Source organism: Elaeis guineensis, chromosome 1, assembly GCF_000442705.2.
Source record: "Elaeis guineensis isolate ETL-2024a chromosome 1, EG11, whole genome shotgun sequence".
NCBI classification, from domain to species: Eukaryota; Viridiplantae; Streptophyta; class Magnoliopsida; order Arecales; family Arecaceae; genus Elaeis; species Elaeis guineensis.
Window position 1 is genome coordinate 28,348,391 of NC_025993.2, and position 25,661 is coordinate 28,374,051.

The window sequence follows — 25,661 nt, forward strand, 5'->3', positions numbered from 1 at the left end:
ACCATTAGAGTAGACTAGTCCGAATTGCATAAGGAAGAAAAAAAAAGGGCCTCAGCTGATCATTTGCTCCTCCCCATGGGATTTGGATGCCCCCTACATTGGATCTTTGAGTATTTATAAAAATAGGCCTAATCCAACCTGATTTAGTTGATTGCATCGATCCAATCCATTAATTCCATGAAATTTGGACCCAGATATCCAAACAAACCCTTACAGTGCCAAATATTCCTTAAAAATGATTAAATAAGACATTAAGCTTTGACAACATTTATAGTTTTCCCTCCACATCCTAATTTAGATTTTAAACATTTTGACCAGGAAGCATTTTTTACAGTAGGAAAGCTCTGAAGAGATCTCAACATCACCAAAATTTCATGAGCTGAACCTGGAATACTTGATCAAGCACAGACACATTCACAAAGAATCACGCTAATTGTATTTAACAAGTAGTATCTGGAGGCATAACCAAAAAACAAATAAGACAGTCAGGATAAGCAAACTACATAAGCTACCCATCTAGCTCAAGTAGGAGAATCCTCAAACCTATATTAAGAGCACTCGACAAAATATTATATAAAATATCACCAACTATGCACATCATCGCAACTCAACTCGAGTGGATGAGGAACCTACTTAGATTGCTATAAGATTGACATGATCCTATGGTCCTTTGTCTTGTAGAGGCAGAGGTGGCTGACCTGAATGAATAAACTGCTTGTTATACTTGCGGTGACGCCTTTCTCTGGCATAGATGACCCAGAAGATCAAGGACAGCATCACAGCAGTCGATACCATCACGAGCCCAATGTAGATCCATTTGCTGCGCAGCTCCAGACCAGGGCAGTGGTTGCTATAAATTTCAGTAAATGTTTGTCGTACAAAAGTGCAGTCTTCTAGATCAGCGAGGAATGGCCCATAAAGGTATATGCCTTGGCTCACACGGACAGCTGCTGCCATTTGGTTGTAGATGCTTGGAGTAACCCGGCCAGTGGTGGTACATATCTCACTCCCAGAGACAACAGCAGCCTGGCATATGTATCCCCTCCATACCTGCATTACCAATAAAGTTAATTACAGTGCATTCAGTTTATATCTACACACTCTGATGGTGTGACTTGCTGGTTACCTCCACTTCTGATCGAATATTTAGGGTTTCTTTCCTTATAAATGATTCTGCAATATAATAACCATCAGCTAATTTACCTGTGATGCATTGTTCAGGCTGACTTCTCCGGCGGTGCATGTACGGTTACTCAGGTCAGCTGTGTATGGGTTGCAAAGTGGGGGCATTAATGGTCCGGATTGGTTATAATATAAAGGTTTGGCAGCAGGAGGGAAGTCAATATTGGAAATATTGTTGATGACTTGATTCACAACATTTACCAGCTGGTAAGTGACTTCCCTGCCTCGGTACAGTGATTCGTTAGCAGTGGCAGAATCAACACAAGGAAGAATATCATCCAAAGCTGTATGTGCATGAGGGTGATCAACCCAATCATTCATTGCAACGCAAGTGTCTGCAACCACACTGATGAAATCAAAAAGTTACACCATCAGTATTATTTATGACAAATTTAGGGCATAGCATTTGCTTCTCTAATGATCAATAGCCCAAGTAGTTCATTGCACACAATTAATTTATTTGTAAACTATAGGTCAACAAGTGTTTGGAACAGGAAGAATGGATATGCAGCCAGAGTCAACGAAGAAGAGGATGGATCTGATGAAATTTTGAGAAATGGAACACTTAGCCAATAAAGCACTTTGTAAAGGATGCTTCCTGTGTGCTACAGCATGTCTTGATTCTTTTTAATATATGATATCAGCATATTGTTATCAAATAAAATAGTCGATGTCAGGGGCTTGGCAAAAAAGTGGTAACAAATGGAGCAGTCTAAACTCTAAAACTCAAGATCGCTTAAGAGACCTGTAACTATTTCCAGAATAAAAGAGATTTGAAGTCCATGGGTAGAAAAATAAATCTAGTTCGGGTCAACTTGTAGCCTCATGCATTTTATTAATCAACCTTCAGACTGACAGACAGCATGACAAAAGGTCAAAAAATAATAGGACATGCTAGACATTTACTCCAATAAACACAAAATGAATTGCTATTGCTATAAAGGATTGAAACAACATTAAGACAAGTTTTATTATACAGATTTGCACAAAACCTAATAACATCGATTTTCAAAACTACCACAAGTATTTGGATTAACTTGAAGACAACTGTCATACCCAACATTTATGATGTCACCAAATGTACGAGAAATTAAGACAACTACACCTTAAAACATGACAAGCTACTAAACCCCATGATTGCGACTTGATACAACCAAATGATCAATCCACGGATGGGGCAACACTGGTACTGATAGGCATGTCGGCTAGCAATCAGTACGGTAAGATATTGGTTCGTATTGTGTCAAACTGCAGCGTATCAGAACCAAGGAGAGGGAGGGAGTGGGGGATGAAAAAGGAGGAGGGAGGGAGGGAGAGCGTGGGGAGCTCGCTTGGAGGCTTGAATCGATCCATAGCCAGGGATGGACAGTCTTCCAGGGGAAAGGATGAGTAAAGAGAAAGGCCGGAAGGAGGAGGGCATCGACAGCTGTGAGTGGAGGCAGGAGAGAGTCAAGGGTTTCGAAGTGTCTGCATGGAGGGAGAGGGAGTCGGAGGGGAATAGAGAGAAGCTGAAGGAGGTGAAGAGGCCAGAGGAGGGGTTTCTAAGTGTTTCGGGGTGCTTTGGGATTGGGAGGGGCAGCCTATTTAATCAAACCAACTTGGGCTTCTCTCGAACCAAGCTACTCTTGGACTACGGACCAAGAGGGGAGCTAGGGTTTTTGGAGAGGGTTTAGCATGTTTACCAAGCCAACAAGGTGAACGACCCCAGCTCCTAATCCATTTGGTTTGATACACCCTGAACTGGATGGTTGGGGAGGTATGGCCAACCATAGATCAATCCACTTCTTTTCACATCCCATTCTATGACCCAGTAATTAATTAGAATATACTAGTTCTTCTGGCTCCAAAATGTTCTTAAACAAACTGAGATTATTACAAGCAAAACAATGTTTTGAATCATCCCAAGAAATATCATGGCGAGTCTTCCCTGCTTAGTTGTCCAAATAGTTGTGTTTTTAATCTTTTTTCACTATTCCCTTCCGATCATTTGATATTCTAAATACATTGCTACTTTGAAATAACAATTAAGCATCTTCTACCAACGGAACCGTTGCTGAATAAAGCACATGAATGACCCACATAACTAACTTCTTTAGCTATTTGCACACCTCCAATCATCTAAAAGAAAAAAAAAATAGCAAAATGACGTGGTTACATGTTCTTTGTTATTTATGATAAACCAGCTATGGCAAAGAACATCCTTCTACATTTTTTTTTTTTAATTACCATGAGAATGACAGGAAAAATCCTATAGAGGTGTTTAAAGAATAAGAAATGGCAACAAACAAATAAAGAGAGATGAGTGGAGATGTGTGTAGAAAGAGAGAGTGAGGAAGAAATGAGAAATGACATGAAAAAAGATGGTGCTGCATGGCTTATAGCCTATGTTACCTGAACACTCATGTCCAGCTGCTAGAATCCATTTTGGATGGGTATCCAAGTTGGATAGATACCTATCAAAATTTAGATTATTAGTTTCAGAATTCAGAAAGTAGTAGAGTCGACCCCTCCAATTAGTTTGACCCACTGTAATAGTGTTCAAAGTGAGGATTTGTTCTTTTTAGAATTTGTTAAGAATGCATATGTTACAAATTATTTTAGAAATTGTCATTTTCCTAAAATGTTTAAGCTAATTGAGAAGTTTGGAAATCATACATATTGGAAGACCTTAACAAATAATATCTTTTAATATTCTGTCTTATAAGATACCTAAATATATTTTAGTTAAAATTATTTTTTCCAACATATCTCTGCATCTATTTTTCTCCTCTTGCTTAGTCAGACACAGACACAATGAGATCTAATTCTCATGTCTGTGTTCATGCAACACTGGCATGCATCATTACATTTATTTATGTTCGGGTCCAGCCAATAATTAGGCTGCACCATAATGCCTTGTGGCTCGTAGAAAAGGCCTAATTGGCTTTATTACATGCATAACAAGGTGTATTTTTCTTAACTACTAACAAATTACATAAAAGCAGATCTTGCAGTCTAAATTAGATTCATGTCGAGAAATTGCTAACATAAATCATGCTGAATCATCAAAACCCCCTCAAGTTAGAGCAAAGATGTCGCTCACCCAACTTGAATGCAAACACTCCAAATGCATCATGTGCCTTAGTAAGCAAGTTCAACATCTAGGAGTTGAACCTAGACTATCCAGAAAGGGCAATGATCTCATTTCCAGTGATGTTGTCTCAAATAAAAGAATGATATTCATCAGTGTCTCATCCTTTTAAATAGAATTGGGTTAATTTTAATGTAAATGGATGTATAGTTATCACATCAAAAAAGGAAGATGCCACAAAACCAGACTGTGATCAAATATAATTATGACTAGAGCCACATCAACAACCTTAACACCCCCCACCCACCCACTGAAAACCAAAAAAAAAAAAAAAATGAATCGCATTTGTGTAGGCCCAAATCTTAAGATGACTTGGAGCATTATGCCATATTGCATGACAACAGCCTCCTTAACATACCACAAGTTAGATGAGGAGCTCAAGCAATCTACAGAAAGTAGCTGACAACACCTAAGGTCACATTCGGTGAACATAAATCATCTCACCAATCTGTCTATATCTATGGATACTTGCATCTCAACAATATTGATTCATGTTTTTGGATTTCTAATTGGTTATCCATGTCGTATCTTCCAGTCAGCATTCAAAAGTAACATGTACTTAAAAAGATCCAGTATATACCTCCTCATGAAATAATCATAAGGATGCAATACCACCATTCACCAAAATTAGCAAACCTGTGCCAAGTGTTCCATTTAAACTTTCCCTAAAACAATTGCTCAAAGCACCTACCCCTCAGTCGTCACCTATAAGAACAATGTGTACATGAACAATGAGAAAATAAGCCCTTAGGAAGCCTAAACAACTAAATCACTCAACTAAATTGTCAAACCAAGCATGATAAGACTTGCATACCATACAAAAAAGCATCCTAAGCAGAGACACAAGACCTTCCCTCTTTGAGTGGAGAAAAATCTAGATGGTGGTATATGCATAAGCTTCAAGCAGATGTCTGAGCAAGAGTTCTTGATCAAACCAAAGCTAGAAACATTTAAGACTGAACACTATTAAAATTACAACTCATAGAATTGGGTTTCATTCAAGACAAAATATCCCGACGTAATCAACAATATATTTTCTAAGTGCAGCCTTTGACAACAAATCAAGCCATGTATCTCTCAACATATTGACAGATACACTCCCATCTAAAAGCTGTAACACCCTCTAAGCTCAGTCTTATAAATTATCTCTGTTTCTTCCAACATAACTTATTTAATGCCTCTTGCAAAGACCTAGGAATAGAAATAGAAGAAATTGCAAGAGCGAAACGTTTAGAAAACAAGAAAATATTTAGATGACAGAATCGTTGATGGAAGGAAAGTAAAGTTCCTTCCTATTTTCTGACAATGATAGTTATTTGTTAACAGGTATAGAAAGGGAAACAATACATGGACTCAGATCTCTAGCACAGACCGTTGCCTGAGTTGGATTTGTGACTCCCATGTCACCAGAGACCATTTCTTTCCCCTAGTATAAATATAAAAAATTGTTCGCAATGAGAACTTAACTTGAGATGCACTAGATAGTTCATCAATGAGAAAAGAACAGGAAGAGAAATTCAAGAGGAAGGTAAAATTTTTAACGTTTTAAAGAAACTTTATGCTCTAGGAGTCATGCAAGGAAACGAGAGTTGGATTCTAACATGTAACCAAGTGTTTAATTCAGCAAGAGAGAAAAAGGAGATACAAGGATACATAGGATAAATCATAATTTTGACTAAACTATATATATCTAAGCCTTTAATGTCGTCTGTTTAAACATTAAAAAATAAGCAATAAGAAAATATTGTTTGCTAGGGTCTTTCAATTTACATGTTTCTCATTCACACTTCCCAATAAATTTATGAATATTAGTGAATAATATTTTGTAAAGTTATTTTGGTACATATATCCATGACCAATCACAAGGAAGAAAGAATACTCATTTCTAACATGAAAATGGAGGGTCAACTTATCGTTAGAGGAGTTCAACTCTCCACCAATCATCAAAAGTGGCAACTATAGAACCTCACAAGTATCCAAGTATCTAATGCATATCCAACTAAGACACATATCCAACACAGAATTTTGGATCCAGATGTAAGTGTCCAGGTAACGGAGTTTGAAAATTTTTAAGTTGAAAGCAAAGTGGAATTTTCTGGAGTAGATTCAATCACTCAAAGTGCAAATTCACAAGGTTTACACTCATCTTCACAAGTCTTGGGTTCAGATCTCCTCTATACGGTGTCAAGTCTCAGAACTCAAACAAATACTGACGTCCTAATCCTTCTCCTAGAGAACTCATCTATAACAGTCACTTTTCTGGGCAAATATTGTCAACCTATCATGAAACTTTTAAATACAGTCTTCTTATCTTTTATGGAAAATATAATACTTTATTCCTTCTCATGTTTTTTATAGAGAACAAAAGTTCATAACTTGCATGTTCATACTCTTAAAAGACAATAAGACTGATGGATGTTCATCAAACTGGAAGATACACTGTATTCTGAAAGCAGGCTATTTTGATATATTTAATATTTACGACATTTATAAATAGTTTCAGCATAAAACAACTCAAAATATGGACCAAATAATCAACATACTCCAACACGATTTCTAGTATTTTCTAGTTTCATTTGTTTGTTTATTGTAATATTAATTAAAAATATTTTAATTGTTCTTTGGCAAAAACTGTCGCAAGTATGGTCAAAACCACCAAAAACTCTGACACTGCTCAAGTTGAAACTTATTTAGCAAATTATTTCCCACATCCAAAACTGACTTATTAAATGTTACATGTGGTGACACCTAAAAAAATAAAAGCTCACTTAAAGGTTAAGCTCATGACTTTTTACATCAACTTTTTGAGCTCTTCATAGATGTTTGTTTTGTATGCAATCGATTTATTTCATTCAAAAAAGAAAAAAAAATAGTGTTGTCATGTCATAGAATCAACAAGCACAATATTCTTCATACACAGAGTAAGGAAATAATCACATAAAAGATATTACTAAAATAGTGAATATTCAATTAAGTTAAAAGAATATGTTTCACATTTATATAAAAGGGAATATTAGAATATTTTGTAGAACGTTTGCAGAAGAATACAAGTTGTTAAGGAATTATAATAGATGCTTTCCACAATCAATTTTCTAATGATGCTCTATAACACAAATAATGAAGTCTTTTGGAACATTAATCAAGGCAAAAAAACACAAAAGAATATGTGAAATGCATCCAACTGAATCCAGTTATTTTAAAAAGGCCCAAAAAATTCATCTAAAAATTTCGTACCCTAAACATCAATACGTACTAAACTTAACATATATAAATGTGCTGCAGCTTTTATGCATTTACACCGAGTTTTATTTTATGTAGATATCAGCGCATATTTCAAATTCCTCTGTATAAATTATTAAACAAAGAAATGTTTTGGAGTTTTGGACAATTTAGTACACAATGTCATATTTGTAACTTTTTTGATAAAAAAGCTTTTGTATTCATGCATAATAATATAGTCCAAGGTTATGTTGGAAACAACAAAATCTGAAGGGTTAAGGGCAAGTCCAAGTAATGAAAGAGCAGCCTATCCGACATATATCCCTTAATTATGACTGGATAAAGACTCTATTTACCCAAGCAGAAGGGTAGAAGAGAATTTCATGCCTCAAACAGAACAACTGGTTAACTTCTCTAGATTATTTTTTCAATGAGATTATGTGGAAAGGAATTCTATGCCATTGTTAGCTGAAAATGTCTGAAACTGAGTTTCAAATTGCTATTATTCCAAAACCACATTTTTGATTTCGGCCTAGAGTTTAGAAGCTCCAAGTATGCTCCAATGAAAAAGCCATGGGGGACTCATGACAAAGCTTTTAACTCAAAAAAGTTACTAATCCAACCTATGTTATCTCAAGAAATGCTGCAATAAAGTATCTCCACTTAGAAATGGTGGAATGCGGACCAGCGGTAGGATGCCTTGTAGGATAGAGTCGGTCATTTCTAGAAGTAAATTCAAGAATATACGTTTTACCAGAAGCTAAGCTCATGCCAGTGACAGCTTATACCATACATACTATTGTGATGTGGGAGGAAGAACATCATTAGTCCCACATTGGTGGTGAGTCAAGAGAGACTCTATCTTTTATGGGATGTGATCTTCTCTCTCCTGTAAAGTGCTTTTGGAGAGGCAAAACTGTGAGACTCCATGCCATAGCATCTAGAGGCCGAAGCAGATAAATACCCCACATACGCACGTGAAAGCAAAGACCATCCCACCTGAGCCACGAGCCCTTGACCGCAGCATTGGCCCTAGGAGGGCCAATGTGCCCCGGACAGACTATGGCGCAGCTCCCAAAACCTTACCCGAAGTCCCCCTTGATTGAAGGCTGTGGTGGTATGGAAGGAAGGACGTCATTAGTCCCACATTGATTGTGAGTCAAGAAAAACTCTGGCTTACATGAGATGGGACCTTCTCTCTCCCGTGAGGCGCCTTTCGAAGGGTAAAACCGTAAGGCCTAGTACCATAGCAGCTAGAAGTCGAAACGGACAATACCTCACGTATGCAAGAGCAAAGTTGTTAAAGGCGCGCCTAAAGCAAGAGGCTCGGGGCGAGGGTCCCCACGACTCTTACCCCCTCAGGCGAGGCGAGGTGGCTGAGGCGCCGCCTAGGTGCTTAAGGCACGCACCTGACCCAAGCTCCAAAGGCGCACCTAAGGCGCGCTTCAACCGCTTTACTCAGGAGGAAAAAAAAAAGGCGACAGAGGCTTTTTGGGAAGTCAGACAGACCCTTCGACTTTGACGCAAAGGAGAAAAAAAGAGTGAGATGACGAAAAAGAGGACAGTCCATGGTCGCTGATCGAAGACCGACAACAATCGAAGCACCACCCCAGCCATCAAAGAAGAGAGCCCACTCGTCGATTGATGCAATCGAGGACCCACGATCGCCGATCGAAGACCCACAGCTATCGGAGCACCGCCTCAACCGTCAGAGAAAAGAACCCACTCGTTGATTGACGCAACCGAGGACCCATGGTCGCCGATCAAAGACCCACGGCCGTCAACCAACGACCCCACTCGTCAGAGCCACCACCAAACAGTACGGCTCCACTTTTTTTCTTTGTTTTCTTTCTTTCTCTTCTTTCCTCTTCTCATCGTTCCTTTTTTTTTTAGCGACGTTCTTTTTTTTTTGTCATCTACAGTAACCTTTTTTTGCACTGCTCATCGTTCCCTCTTTTCTTTTTTTGTTGGTGACGTTCCTTCTTTTTTTTTTTTGGTCATCTACAGTAACTTTTTTGGGCTTTTTTTTCTGATTTTGTAACACAGCAACACTTTTTTTTTGGGTTACATTTTCCCTTCTCTTTTTTTTTTTTTGGGTTTTTTTTTTAGGTTACATAACCAACCCACAGTGTATGTAATAGAATTTTTTTTTGGAGGGCTGATTTCGTTGTCATTGTTTGGCACCTATTTTAGGAGGTTAAAATGGATTCCAAAAGCCATGGGTCATCTAAAAAAGATCTAGCGTGGAAGCATGAACATTTGGCTAACCCAATGGGCAAAAACAAAAATGATATTATTTGTAATTTTTATGGAAAAATGACTAAAGGAGGGATTTATTGGGCAAAACAACATATAGTTGAAGGGTTTCGAAATGCCAGAGGTTGCCAAAAATATCCACCACATATTCGTAAAGAGATTAAAGATTATATGTTAAGGAAAGCAAAGGAAAAGAAACAAGATAATTTGTTGCTTGATTTTGATGATATGGAAGACTATGGTGTTGATGAAGAAGATGAAATTCAAATGGTTGGTCTTCGTAGTAAAAGAAGTGGTGGTACAAGCGGAAGTTCTATGACTAGTAACAAGGAATCTAGCTCAAAAAAATCAAAAGAGAAGAATCCTATAGATTTGTATTTTACTCCTAATGCAGAAATGATTGTTCATAGTAGAAAAGAAGGCAAAGAGAAGCAAACTACTATTAATGAAGTTTGTAAAAAAGTATTAAGAGACAAGATTTGTAGAAAGTTGGCTAGGTGGATGTATGATGCCGGCATTCCATTTAATGCCGTGAATTATCCAAGCTTTGCTGTTGCAATTGAAGCAATTAGACAATTTGGTCCTGACATGAAACCTCCAAGTTAATCATGAGGTTAGGGTCCCTTTGTTAAAAAAAAAAAGTTGAATAATAAGTACAATAAGTATCCCAATAAAAGCATCAAAACATATATTAATTGATTTTTATTTCTTACGAATTGATACTTTACTTGTGTTTTGCAAAAAAAAATGGTCGCCAATGCAAAGAGCTCGATTTGTAGATTCAAAAGAAAAAAATTTGGAGTAAATCGGACTCAATTCAGACCCCAAATAAAGACCTGAAGCCAAAAGAAAAGAAAATTAAAAATAAAAAAACCAGCCGGCCGGCCCAACTGAACAGCACGATCCACGCACAAAATCAGCAAAGCGATCCACGACGGTCTACTGAAATAGGGGCTGCTCCACAACCAATGCATAGACCCCGCCACACTAGGTCTATAGGCAGTCCTGGGGAACAGTGTCCCCCTGATCTTTATCACAACACACAGGCAGGTGGCTCTCTCTTGTGCGTTATCGAATGGCTGACATCCATCAAGGGCTTGATCGGACGGTCCATAGTAGTTGCCGACTAAAAGGAGTGTGGGACGATCCTGTGCGCAATCCAACAGTTGTAATTTAATCTGGGGATCGATCCAACGGTTGGGAAGGCTGCCAACTTGAACTGGGTTGTTTTGAGGCTGGATTTTGGCCGTTTGATCTCCATCTAACGGCTGGCATGGGTCAAAGACTTTGAACACCAATAAGAATCTGATTTCTATTCGATTTCAACCCAATTTTTGGCTATAAAAATAGCAAACTGTGGGGAATTAAACAGAGAGGCAACAGCAATCAACAGCAGGCAGCAGTAGCAGCACAGAAGCCCTTTTTCTTTTAGATTTTTGTTTTAGGATTTGAGAGGGAGGGTGGAGAAGAAGATTGCCTCAAGAAGAGGTACTGTGACAGAGTACTAAATTTTCAGAAGATGTATCCAGGAGCCATGTCTGGCTAAAGTGCAGTCTGAGGGGAGTAAAGATGTCCTTATATAATTTTGTATTTGTTTTCTATTTTATACAATTAATAGAATGCTTTCGAGTTCTATTTAATTTCTTTTATGCTTGATTCCTAAATAAGTTACCTATAGGTGGGATGGAGTATGATCATGACAGGATATAGTCCATGCTCAGTAAAAATAATTTATTTTAGAATTTGATATTTACATAATCTGTTAGGATCTGTGCAAATCTAATCGTTTGATAGCCTATACTTGTGGGACGGGCCATGATATTGATAGGATATGGTTCGTGGTCGGCAAGATAGCCTATGCTTGGGATTTGTTTGCAAGACTTCTAATTGATTATGAATTTAATTGCTTAGATTAGAACAAATATCAAAATCTATATTTGTGATCCTTTGAAAACTTAAAGACATCTTTTTCGTTATCTATTTCTCTCGATTTTATTTTTGATTTAAATTAATTTTAATTAAAATATTACCAACTTTTCTCTTTTATTTAGTTAATTGCATCTCAACCCTCTGATCCCTATGGATACGATCCCGACTCATCCTATCTACATATAGTGAGTTAGGTTTATTTTTGACCGCCTACGACAGCAATCAAATTTTGGCACCGTTGTCGAGATCATTGACACGATTGTGTTGACTAAGCAAAAAAAGTACACCAAATAATAATAATAATAATCATAATTTAGTGTTTATTTTCATCTTATATTGCTTTACTGCTTTCTAGCTAGATTATTTTATTTGCATGCATAAAAAATTTTCTACTTATTATTCCTAGAGATTTACTACTTTTTATAGCTTAGAATAATTTACTGTCCTGAAAGTAGATTTGATTTTTTGCTTTATTTGTAGGTTACGTAGTTGCCTTTTAATCGTAGCATAAATTACTTTCTAGTTAGTTTCTTTAAATTTTCTTAAATTTAATTAACTAAATTAAAACTTACCTTTTATTTTTCTTACTTTAAATAACTTAATAGAAAAAAGAAATAAAATATACACATCTTAATACTTAACTAATATAGAGAAACTTAAAACACAATAAAAGAACTTAACATGTGTGGACATCTTGTTTATTTGCATCTGCATTCTCATAAAACATCTTAAAGGCACAAACCCTAAACAAGATGAGGAGGGAATTTCATCACCCTTCTTCATCCACAAACCACAATCCTGCATTTTACATTGAACTGAACCTTAACCAAAAATCAATTGGACGTTGGCCCCTAAAGACTCTCGAGCTCACTAGGACAAGAAACCCTAAGAGTTGGACCAGATTAGGGTTAGTCAAGTTAACTAGTATCTAGGAAAGTGATTTAGGAACTACATTCTGAAGGAAGGTGATTATTTAATTGGTTCCGTTCACTTACCTGGCCAATTTTAATTGACATCTAAGAAAAGCAACGGAGAGACCCCCACCAACCTTACACTTACCTGACCAGTTGGTTGGTTAGCTTCTGACTTGGAGGACTCGAAGGTAACCTTGACAGTTAGGAGCTGTCTAGAATTAGGATAACCCTAAGTAGAGTTTTAATTTATTTGATAACTTACTTGCTTTTAAAAGTTAAATCTAACTAAAACACTCTCATCTATCGTCTGTAGCTCTATGGCTCCTTAGGACTCTCATCTCTAGAACTCTTCTCTTTCTTCTCTCTTTCTCTCACATATATAAAAAAATAATAAAAAAAATTAAATTTAAAAAAAAATCGTACTAGGACAAAACAACAATTGGCCAGACACAATCTAAAGCCTACAAGCCTATAACGTCACTGAGGGAGAAATAGATTCCATCAAACAACCTAAAATCCTGCATGACATGTGTTACCCGATTAGCTCTATCCAACTGTCTAGAATTAGATCTTTAGCTAACAATTTTACAATTGGCCTTCAAACGATTAACATGTATCCTACATCACTAGAATTGAAAATGCATACAGTTATACAAGGGAGTCTAAAGAAGATTTAATTGCAACTTTGACCCATAGAGTTGAAGCCCTAGAATTCAAAAGACATACTCAATTAAACTATGTGCCTGCACCCATGTGTATTGCATGCGATGCATCAGATCATGTTATGTTGGAGTATCCTTTTTTTATGAGACCAATCCAAAATAGGTTCACACAAGAGAGTGCATTCAATAAAAGATATAAGAATGAACCCTATGCACCAACCTATAACCCAGGATAGAGAAATCATTCCAATTTTACATGATCACAAGATGCAACATTAGGAGTCCACCTTTTTGATCAGCCCTATCTAAGGCCTAATCAAGCATTGAACAATCAACTAGATTTAGATCTTGAGGAAAGAGTCAACACATTAGAAAAGAGTTTAGAGCTCTTCGCACAATCAACCTTAGACATAACAAATACTCTTAGTAATTTCATGCAAACCACTGGCCAGTTATTAAAACAATTAGACCAATCAGCTACAGCAGCCAGTGAACAAGAAGAGGATAAAATACCAAGCCAACTTGAGTTTGACCCTAGAGCCCAATATGATCCAGAGCCCAAACAAGAAGACCAATTTGATCATTTGAGAACATCCAGATCTAAGGAACTGGAGGAGATACCCAAAGCTAAAAATAATAATGAGATATCCACCCTTAATGACCGTTACACTCAGCCAAGACCAGAACTACTAGTTGAACCCCTCATGACACTAATCGAACCTTTGCCTGAAAAGGAAGAGCTAACAAAAGGAGATCCAGAAACACTCCCTCAACACATTGAGTACATAGATCTAGATCCTTTAGAATCCCGACTAGAACTTAAGTTGTACTTAGATCTAATTATAGAGAAAGGGTTGTTAGCTGTCAAGGGAATTAGTCATGCAATGGTCCCATGTAGGAAGTATTTTGAGGTAGATCCCAAATCACATAACATTCGGACAAGAATAGGATGAGCACTCTATTAGTGTCCGGCTGAAGACGGTTAACTTAGCACTTGTTGAGAGGCACCCAATTTCTTAGGATTAATCTTAATAAAAATCTAGCTGAAGACGTTAAATTTAGCGCTTTTTAGAAGACAACCCAAACTTTTTATTTTCTCTAACCTTTGCTTTAGTGATTTTCATTTATTTAAGAATAATAAACCACTCTGTATAGAAGCACCTGCCAATAAATGAGTTTACTTAGTCCAGATGGTATCTCTCTTTGTTTTATTTATCTGTCTCTATTTTATTTTTTCTTACTCCATTGAGGATAATAAAAATCAAGTAGAGGGTAAGGGTAATTAAAAAAATAATAAAATTCTCGAATAAATTAGTATTTTGCGTTTAGATCTCTGATTAGGTTACGATTCGAGTGAAATCAAGCTTTTTTTTTTTTTTTTTTTTTGAAGAAACTTGATGCACAGATTAGAGAGTTTGTGAGACACTGAGGAATTAAGTATTAAAAAAATTCAATGAATAGTTAAGTTTAGAACAGAAATATTTTTTTTTTGAACACTTCTAATTCCTCTTACTAGCATCAAAGAAGAGTTTACTTCCTATAGACTCATATAGGATAACTATACGTTTTTTCATAAAAAAAAAAATTCAAGAACTTTACACTGAGTAACCGGACCTCTTTGTCTAAACAAGCATTGAGTTTCACATCAAAAAGTGTGAAGGACAAAGAAGTTTTATTGTAAAACTAGTCTTAACTCGTAACCTGTTTGATTCGAGCAAATAAACTCGAGAAATATTTTATACCTAGTACTCTAAAGCCAACTGATTTGGCAGTCATTAGCTAAAAACTCACTACATCGATCAAACAGAAAGCTTAAGGGATTAAGACACTTAATAGCAGTACAACATTAAAAAAATATTAAAAAAAATCAATAAATGAAAGACAAAAGTAATACTACACCTGTCCATATGAAAGTAGATGATTTAGAGATAAAAGCAAAAATAATTTAAAAAAAATTAGAAAAAATTTAATGTTCTTGACTTTTTTATATTAATTAGTATTAATACCCCAATGACATACCTCACTCATGCTATACTAAATATCAATGGTCTTTTTTTTTTAAATTGCCAGGTGAAACTCAAAACTCTAAGCTAAATGGTATCTAACACTAATTCCTTTCTTTACTCGAGGACGAGCAAAACTCAAGTTGGAGGGTGTGATAAGTACAATAAATATCCTAATAAAAGAATCAAAACATATATTAATTGATTTTTATTTCTTAAAAATTGATACTTTTACTTGTGTTTTGCAAAAAAGATGGTCGCCAATATAAAGAGCTCAATTTGTAGATTCAAAAGAAAAAATTTGAAGCAAATCGGACTCAATTCGAACCCCAAATGAAGACCTGAAGCCAAAAGAAAAGAAAAAAAATTAAAAATATAAAAACCAACCGACCGACCCAACTGAATCGCACGGTCCATGCCCAAAACCAACAAAGCGGTCCACAGCGGTCTACCGAAAAAGGGCTGGTCAGCAACCGGTGCATAAGCCCCACCGCACCGGGTCTACAAGCGGTCCAGGGCAACAGTGTCCCATGGTCTTAATCGCGACGGACGGGTGGATGGCTCTCTCTTGTGCGCTATCGAACGACTGACATCCATCAAGGGCTTGATCGGACGGTCCATAGTAGTTGTCGATTGAAAGGAGTTTGGGACGATCCTGTGCACGATCCAATGGTTATAATTTAATCTGGGGATCGATCCAACAATTGGGAAGGCTGCCGACTTGATCTGGGTTGTTTTGAGGCTGGATTTTGACCGTTTGATCTCCATATGATGGCTGGCATGGGTTGAGGACTTTGAACACCAATAAGAATCCGATTTCTATCTGATTTCAATCCAATTTTTGGTTATAAAAACAATAGACTACGGGGAACTAAATAGTGAGGAGACAACAGCAAGCAGCGGCAGGCAGTAGCAGCACAGAAGCCCTTTTTCTTATTTTTTTAATTAGATTTTTGTTTTAGGATTTAAAAAAGAGGGAGAGTGGAGAAGAAGAAGATTGCTTCAGGAAGAGAAAGTGCTGTGACAAAGTACTAAATTTTCAGAAGATGTATCCAGAAGCCATGTCTGGCTAAGGTGCAGTCTGAGGAGAGTACAGATGTCCTTACATAATTTTGTATTTGTTTTCTATTTTATGCAATTAATAGAATGTTTTCGAGTTCTATTTAATTTCTTTTATGCCTGATTCCTGAATAAGTTACCTATAGGTGGGATGGAATATGATCGTGACAGGATATAGTCCATGCTCAGCAAAGATAATTTATTTTAGGATTTGATATTTACATAACCTGTTAGGATCTGTGCAAATCTAATCGTTTGATAGCCTATACTTGTGGGACGAACCATGATCTTGACAGGATATGGTTCGTGCTCGACAAGATCACCTATGCTTGGGATTTATTTGCAAAACTCCTAATTGATTATGAATTTAATTGCTTAGATTAGAACAAATATCAAAATCTATGTTTGTGATCATCTGAAAACCTAAAGACATCTTTTTCGTTATCTATTTCTCTAAATTTCATCTTTGATTTAAATTAGTTAGTTTTAATTGAAATATTATCAACTTTTAAGAATCAATCTCTCTTTTGTTTAGTTAATTGCATCTCAGCCCTCTGATCTCCGTGGATATGATACCGACTCATCCTATCTACATGTAGTGAGTTAGGTTTATTTTTGACCACCTACAACAACGATCATTGAGCATACTAAAGATTTGATGAAGGGCTACCAAGAAGAGGGGGCAAGGTATGGATGCTCGATTATGTCAGACGATTAGAAGGATGAGATTGCAAAGAAGGACATAATCAACTTTTTAGTGAACTCTCCTAAAGGATCGGTATTCATCAAATCTGTTGATGATTCCCATACTATGAAGAGTGGAAATCCCTTATTCAAATTGCTTGATGACATGGTGGAGCAAATTGGAGAAGCAAATGTCATTCAAGTGGTGACCGACAATGCCTCTAATTATATAGCTGCAGGTAGAATTCAATTTGAATAAACTTTTCCATCTTTAAGTTTTAAGAAATTATTTAGTACAATTATAATTTAATATTCAAATTTGTGAATTTTGAACAATAAAATTGTTGGAGGCAAAGAGGCCAAATTTATATTGGTCACCGTGTGCTGCCCATTGTATTGACTTGATGTTGGAGGATATTGCTGAAATTCCAGCAATTAAAAAATATTGAAGAGGGCAATTTTTTGAATGGGTACATCTAAAGCAAAACGGGCATTGTGAACTTGATGAGGAGTTTCACACAGCAAAGAGAGCTGCTTAGACCAGCTAAAACTAGATTTACAACTGCCTTCATCACTCTTCAATCAATACATAATCAGAAGAACAACTTAAGGAAGATGTTCAATTCTGAAGAGTGAAACTCTAAACTTTGGGCAAAAGAGTCAACTGCCAAGAGAGTAGTTAGTACTATTTTAATGCCTATATTTTGGACTAACATTGTTTATATCCTTAAGTTGTCTAGCCTTCTTATTCGTGTCCTTCAATTAGTGGATGGAGAGAAGAAACCTCCCATGGGATATATCTATGAGGCTGTGGATTGGACAAAAGAAACTATCACCAAATCTTTTCGTGATAGAGAAAAGAGGTACAAAGAGATCTTTAAAATTATTGATGCTTGGTGGGAATGTCAACTACATCGTCCTTTGCACGCAGCTATCCATTATTTGAACCCTGAGTTCTTTTATAAAAACTCCAATATTGAGCAAGATGAAGAGATGATGGATGACCTATACAAGTGTATACAAAGGCTAGTTCCAAGTGTTGAAGTGCAAGATAAAATTACAGATGAGTTGAACAAGTATAGAAATGCTCAAGACCTTTTTGAAATACCCATGGCTGTTAGGCAAAGGAAGACAAAATCACCGGATAAATAAATTAGTTTATTTTTTTTTATAGATTTAGTTGTATGCTTGTTTATATTCGTAATCTAAAAGCACTTTGATACTTGTTTAATCAATAGCTGAGTGGTGGGTTGCATATGGATCTTCAACTCCAAACTTGCAAAAATTTGCAATGAGTTTTTAGCCTCACTTGTAGTGCTAGCAGTTTGAAAAAAATTGAAGTGTGTTTTCACATATAAGTACTAAGTAACTCTATTATTGTGCGATAGCTTTAAGAGGTTCTAGATTGGATGTAGTTATATTATCAAATAATTTTATTTATTATTTTATATTTTTATTCTTGCAGCTTTATAGTCAAAAGAGGAATAGGCTTGCTCAACAACGCTTGAATGATTTGGTATTTGTGAAATACAATAAAGCCTTGAGGCACCGATATAATAAGCGTGATACCGTTGACCCTATTTCTTTGAAGAACATTGATAATTGTAAAGAGCGGTTGGTGGGAAGAATAGATGGAGGTTCTGATGATGATGTTGAGTTGATGTATGATGATGATGATTTGACTTGGAATGCTATTCCTAGGATTGCTGGAGTTGATGAGCCTGCCTATCACACAAGAATTAGTGCAAATACTTCTTCATCAAGAGGGAGAGATTTATTCTCAAGGCCTAGAGCATCAAGATTAGAACTTGCAAATGAGGAGTTAGAGGACTCGGAAGAAGAGCAAGATATTGAAGATCATAAGTCTGATGAAGAAGAAGAAGATGATCTTATTATTGATGATGATGATGAGGACTATTAGGAGATTACATCTGCTACTTGTTTATTGCAAGATTAACTAGAACTTTTAACTAGGATTTTAGATCACTTAGTTATATACTTACGTTGGCGTGATTTTTATTTTGTTATTGTGTGCTTATTGTGAACAATATTTTGCTTGAATGTTCGTATGCTGTGTTTTATATTGAAACTTGAATGAGTTTGCATTTTAATATTAATGATATTTTGATTATAGTTTGAAAATATATAATTTTACATATTATGCATATTTCATCTTATTTTTTATAAATGTACGCATCGCCTTGCCCAGACGCTCGCTTGCGCCTTGCTCCTAGGCTCCTGGCACCCTTTACGCCTCGATGTGCCTTGCACCTTTAATAACTTTGTGCAAGAGTGGAGACCGACCCACCCAAGCCACAAGCCCTTAACCGCAACACATATCATGTTAAGCCATGTTAGCCACATACACAACCACATGCAAAGCTGTGGAGGCTTGTCGGCTCATATCAGTTTGTGCTGGTGGGCTGGTTCAACATTCACTGGCACAAGCACAGAGGGGCATGTATCATATCAGGGTTATGTAAAATTTTACCATGTTGGCATTTCACTAGCACAAGTGCCATTTGTAACAAGCCTCATCCGATGGGTAAATCAATCACATTTTTGAAAAAATTAGCACACTTGGAGACACCTTTATAGGTTCACTTTCCAAAATTAGATAAACTGCTTGGTACACGGGCTCATGTGTTAAGACTTGAGAGAATTACTAATATGTTTATATAGCTCATACTTATATAGCTCATTCATAGAGAAATGTTGAAGAGAAGGCTAGGAAGCACAAAAACTTAAGATCGCATGTCATGCCTACATCAAATACGTCTCGGATACTGATATTAGTCAAATGCCTCTCGGGTACATTTCGAGATATCCCCATTTTCAAGATTTAAAATTGCTCTATATTGTATCTTACTTTTTTCAAAATTTTTTGTAAGATTGTATCCATATTGTCTCGTGTCCATATCCCATATCCAGGTCCATGCTTCATATGTTAAAGAAGAAATTGTTTCAGCTACTGAACCTACTAAATTTGTTTAAAAGAGAAGATTGAAAAAAAAAAAAGAGATTGGACAGCCTGGGAATTTTAGGTCAAAACCTTGCATAATTTCTGAGCAATAATTGTATAGTTCTTAGTTGATGGAAGCAAGTCAGGTGCAAGTATGGGGAAGTGAGTCTCTAAAAAAAATTTAATAAGAACCTCTTAAAGCAGGTGCGCCCGCCGCCCCCCCCCCCCCCCCCCACCAAAATGAAAGATCCCTACTACTAAGGTAGAAGAATAGACAAGCCTACAAAGCTGCATATTCATAAAAAAGGGTTATAAGACCATGGCTCACTGCTCAACATTTCTTAAAGTCTCCCTTCTCTCAATGCATCTAATCTATGATACAAGGGAGGGCAATTGGGTCGAAATCCATCTCGCCATAATTTGAACAGAAGAGGGCACTAATGCTGTCAAACAATCTAACAACATTATTAGCACCAAAATCTTCTGGAATGTTTGGAAGAGAGTAAACAAAATCTTGAAAAGAAGAGCTCCTTACATTAACTTCTTAAACACTAATTCTTTGTTGGGTAATTGCTCTCTTGGAGACCAATAACAGGAGAAAGGTATGTAAAACATGGCATCTGTTACCTTAAGGCCCTTGCTAGATGAAAAATCTAGACATGTAAAATAATGTACAAATGGGGGCCTGGGAACTCTCAGCCTACATGATATCATTAGTTAAATAACACAACTATGGGTGCAATAATAGTTTTAGTTGTAAGGATATGGATCTAATATTGCTTAGTAAACTTATAAAAAAAAACCAAAAAAGAGCCTATGAAACAGCATAGCCACAATTCATCAAGGGCACACAATATTAACTATCTTTCTTCCTGTAAACCAAACAACATTCTCCAGCTTAAAGCAATTTATTATATATTGACTAAGCTTCCAATTTTTCTAGCAATAAGCTAGAAGAAATTGACAAATTCTAATATTTCATATTTACTAACATAATTACATATGATCAAGTTGTATCTAAATTGTGAGATTAAGTAAAGCAGCAGAACATAATAATAATATAGTACTAGAAGAACTTACTTATGCAGAAGAAGAAAAACTCCACACAAGATAAATGTGCCCGCTACAAGAATCCATCCAGCAATCACTAAGCTGTAAAATTTATCAGTCGCAAAATAAATTAGAAGAAGATAAAGTGCACATGCATGAAGAAGAGAGAAATGGATGGTGGTGAAAACATCTTTCTTACATGGAGACAAGGAATTGCAATCCAAGTATAGAGAATACTGCAGACATAATATAAAATAATATGAGCAATTTATCAAGTGCAATAACAAATAAACTACTAGTAAGTTTCTCAAGATTTAGAAGCTATATATATATATATATGCTCACAGAATCCAAGAAATGCCAAAAGGAGCATCACTGCAGCAACTATAATCAAATCCAATCTCCTGCAGTACACAGCAAGTATTGTCAAAACTGACCATCATGAAATGTTCGCAATTATAACGCTTTACATAATTTGAATAAAGGATATATGGAGTCCTTAATCATACACTATATCCAACACACGCTGAATCTTCCTAGAATTGTCCTTTGTCTTAGAAGCCAGATCATTAGCTGATGAGTTGAGCTTAGTTTGGATGGCATCAATTTTACCCCGCATATCAGCAGGCAGGAGTACTTGATCCACCGAAATCTTCTTAGCTGCTGCCAAACTCTCTGAGAAATTCCTAAGATTGTCAACCGTTATGTTGGCCTGACCCACAACATAATCCAGAGTATTTGAAGTGCTGGAGTGGAACTTCCCCTGACCAGTGTACAGGACAATGCATCCAATACTGGGCATCATTTATAAACACCATCAAAAAGGAAAGAACCAATTGGGCCACAAAAACAATCTGAAAATAAATATAGTGGGACGTAACTTACATTGCAGCACAGGTAAATAGTATGAGCAAAATAAGCGAGAGAGCATATGCCGTGCGAGAATAGGAATAACTCCGGCGTCGGCAGCAGCAATAGCAGCAACAAATGAGCAATAAAACAAAACCAAATCCCACGAACCAGACCAAGGCAAGAGCAAACAAAGGAACTGCTGTAAAACCGACTGACTGCCAAGAAAAAAATTAAAAAAAAAAAAAAGAGAGAGAGAGAAAGAGATTTATAAATTGTTTAGATAAAAACAAGAAAATCCAGAAAGAAGAGGTGGAAGAGCTTACAGCCCAGTAGTGTTTATTACTGATATTCCAACCACCAGTGTAATGTTTGTATCCGTCCAAAGGATCCTTCCTATCCGTCCTCTCCGCAGCCAAAATGAAAGAGCTGTTGGAAAGCTCAACAGATGATGAATTCTCAGCAAGAAACCTTCTCCATATAACCAAGCCATCTTCCCCTCTTCCACCTACAAGCAATCAAACTTCATACAAAACTCCCTTTTTTGTTTACATAAAAATATGAATTTATCTATCGCATTAACATAGCCTACAAAAAGGAAATCTCAGTAAGCACATACAGGAGAACATTAAAAAGATAAAAGAGAAACGGAGTCTCTGCACACAAGAACAATACCACGAACCTTACAATCAGGTAAGAAGACAGAAAAAAAGGAGATGGGTAGAAAAAAGCAAGAGCACCTGATAGAGCTGACTTATGGAGCTCAAAATAAGAGTGAGAGATCGACAAGGACAGGGAAATGAGAAGGGTGGGTGGATGGTAGGAAAGAAGCCGGTGATCGAGAGAATGTCATGTTTCTCCAAACACACACACTCTCTGTCCCGTGACTCCGTCCAACATAGCGAAGAGCCCTTTGAAATTCCCAAAAATTCTTTTTCCAAACAAAAAGAATTTCTTCCAGACACCCCAAGAAAAAAAAAAAGTGAAAAAAACCCCCACCCGAAAGAAAAAGAAAGAAGAAAAAATAAAATCAGTAGCGAATAAAGATAGTATTTTTTTCCCCAAAACAAGGTTTCTGCCCACAAGAAAAATGCCCAAAATCATAAAACAGGTAAGAACATAACCAGGAAGAAGATAAAGAAATGGCAATCTTAAAGGTCTAAAAAAGCGTTAAAAACGCGTCTTTTTCTACGGAAGAAGAAAACATAGGAGGTTTGCGCATGAAAGTGATACCTAATTCCTAACCGGGAAAGAAGGCGAGATGAGGTAACAAAGAGAGAAAGACCCATCGGTATGGGTGTGTTCTGGAGCTAAGAAGAAGACTAGGAGATAGAGAAAGAAAAGAGGAACAGGGGATCTCCCCAGAATGCCATGCCTCGCTCTTGGCCTTCCAAAAACAAGCACAAACGCCTAAAGTAATGCACGAGAATCCACCAGAAAATGGTTCCCATATTTTTCATAAAAATATGATAACTTCCACATAGATAACATACGCCAACCCAAATATTCTCAAAAGACGCATAAAAATCGAATCTTTTCTAAAAAAAAAAAAGTTTTTCTGCGAACAATAACAAAACTGAACCTAAAACCAGGAAAGAACACAAGAAATAAACTGGCAAAAGAAAGAAAGAATACCTGGTATCCGTGTGCTGTGAAGCCGGGAAGAAGCGCAGGAGATGGAGAAGGAAAGGAAGAGGACGAGAAGAGCTGGTAGGAGGAGAAAAGGTGATCGAGAGAATGCCATGCCTCTCCGAACTCACTGCCCCTCTCTCTCTCTCGCTCGCTCTCCGGGTTCTCTCGCTCGCTCTCCGGGTTGTCCCAATAAAAGCACAGACCCCTATGGAATCCCAGAAGAAGAGACACCCAATGGAGGACTGGAGGGCCTCTCCTTTTCTTTTCTTTTTTTTTAATATTATGGGTTCAGATTAGACTCTTGTCGGACATTGGGTTGGGTTTTTGAGGAGGGAAGGGAGGAGATGGGATGCTTCCTTGGCAGCGGAGGATGAAAGGATAATGCCCGAAATAGCAAAAGGGAAAGAGAGGACCCCCGGCCTTCCACCCCACTAAATCCAGAGTGGCCTTAAATACATGTAAAGAACGTTAATAATTTTATTTTGGGTCTTTTTTAACGCGGTCTTTAATTTGATGACAATAATACCCTTTCATGGAATGACTCAACCACCCTTGACAATTGCCCTCTTTTTTTTTTTTTTGGTAGTGCCCTTGACACTTGTCTGAAGGTACTGACTGCTTTAGGAAAAGTGACTTTGACCATAGGATTTGAAATTTGTGTTGTTATAATAGCTGCCATGACAAATTAAAATAATAATATTTAAGATAATAGTACTATTTTCTTAATCACTGTTTTATTTGATAGAAGTTATTTTGAAAGTGACATAAAATACTTTTAGAGAGAAAATAATATAAAATTGAAAAAAAAAATTACTTTATTGATGCAAACCCCACACTAAGTATGTCGCAAGTGGAAAGGAACAACAACAAGATTTATAAATAGAACATTATCAATGAAAACCGCGTGGTGGCAGCCGGATAAATTAGTTTTTATAAAAATATTATTTTATTTAAAAAAATAATATAGATGCAAAGAACAAGTTGCAATTATAACACCAATGATCCATTATATTTTTTTATTCTTTTATGTAATATTTTGCTTTGATATTATATATAATTAGCTTATAACCCCGTTCGTACCATCCATGGAACATGATTTTTTTTAAAAAAATATTTTATTTTATTAATTTATTAATATCTATTTTATATATTTTTGAAAAATAATTAAAAAATAAAAAATATGTTGAGTGCATGGTGTGAATTATAAGATATTTTTTTTTTAAATTTGAATTTCCCAACTATGATTCTTTTCCGAACTTTTATTTTTTTCGGACAATAGATATTATTTCTAATTTAAAATTTTTTTAATATTTTTATATATTATTATTAAAAAATTAAAAAAATATTTGAATTCAAATGATCGGTGTTGGACTCATTCAGATTCACACCTGTCTATGTTTGCCTTTTTTTTATCTATTTTTTTTAAAAAATATATATATATCCATGATGGTTGATTTATTTACTTACTCACAGCATGTGCATAATTTTTTCATGTAAAATAAGTCTAAATTTTTTTAAAAAATATTATTGATATTTTATGAATACGAAATGAAATTGGTAATGCAACATAATTTTCATCATATTAATGCATTAATCTTAATTATTGTTATAAAATATCATAATATGTTTATCCATAGCCTGACCAAATCTGATAAGTTTAAAATATTTTCTAATTCAATATTAACATTTTCTAGTTCTAATTCCTAATCTATTAATATTGGTTTTAAAAGAAAAAAATAATGATATTTGATAATTTTTTAAAGGTGACATTAATAAAATAAATATTAATAGAATAATATTTAAGTTGATATTGATTAAAATTATTTCTTAGTATTTAAGATGGCTTCTTTTTTGATAAATAAATATAATAACTTTAAAGATAATTATGAAAACAAAAGATCAAATGCAACCCAAAAAAGAAAAAATAGAAATCCTTTTGAAGCAAACAAATATAATTTGATTTCTATTTCTTGAAAATATGCCCAAAAAAAAATTGAGGCTCTTAAGTCCCATCTTTATTTTTTGTTTTTCATTCCACACTCATTTTAAGATACGTGCATAATACATGCTAGCTCAAATTAATATATGATTATCGATTTGATTAGAATCTTAATGTGCCATCCTCCTTAC

General features: G+C 35.9%; 1 protein-coding gene across 2 annotated transcripts; it reads right to left on the bottom strand.

Annotated features, from left to right (window-relative positions):
* Positions 1 to 413: 413 nt before the first annotated feature.
* Positions 414 to 23,957, bottom strand: LOC105034783 (uncharacterized). Of its 2 annotated transcripts, XM_073251663.1 has the most exons (10): positions 23,535 to 23,957; positions 22,226 to 22,407; positions 21,936 to 22,117; positions 21,560 to 21,844; positions 21,396 to 21,454; positions 21,250 to 21,286; positions 21,081 to 21,152; positions 5,685 to 5,738; positions 1,204 to 1,528; positions 414 to 1,050 (listed from the first exon to the last, which is right to left on the bottom strand). In XM_073251663.1, the coding sequence occupies exons 1-10, from the start codon at positions 23,641 to 23,643 to the stop codon at positions 661 to 663; spliced, it is 1,695 nt and encodes a 564-aa protein (XP_073107764.1). In that variant the 5' UTR covers positions 23,644 to 23,957; the 3' UTR covers positions 414 to 660. The 2 variants fall into 2 exon arrangements, with proteins under 2 accessions (XP_073107764.1, XP_010908363.1); XM_010910061.4 differs by lacking the exon at positions 5,685 to 5,738 and having other exon boundaries at positions 23,535 to 23,955.
* Positions 23,958 to 25,661: the final 1,704 nt, after the last annotated feature.

Coding starts and splice junctions, on each gene's coding strand:
- LOC105034783 (XM_073251663.1), bottom strand. CDS start 23,643: ATGGCATTCTCTCGATCACCTTTTCTCCTCCTACCAGCTCTTCTCGTC. Junction 22,408..23,534: donor TCACAGCACACGGATACCAG/GTATTCTTTCTT, acceptor GATTGCTTGTAG/GTGGAAGAGGGGAAGATGGC. Junction 21,455..21,559: donor CAGCGTGTGTTGGATATAGT/GTATGATTAAGG, acceptor TGTGTACTGCAG/GAGATTGGATTTGATTATAG.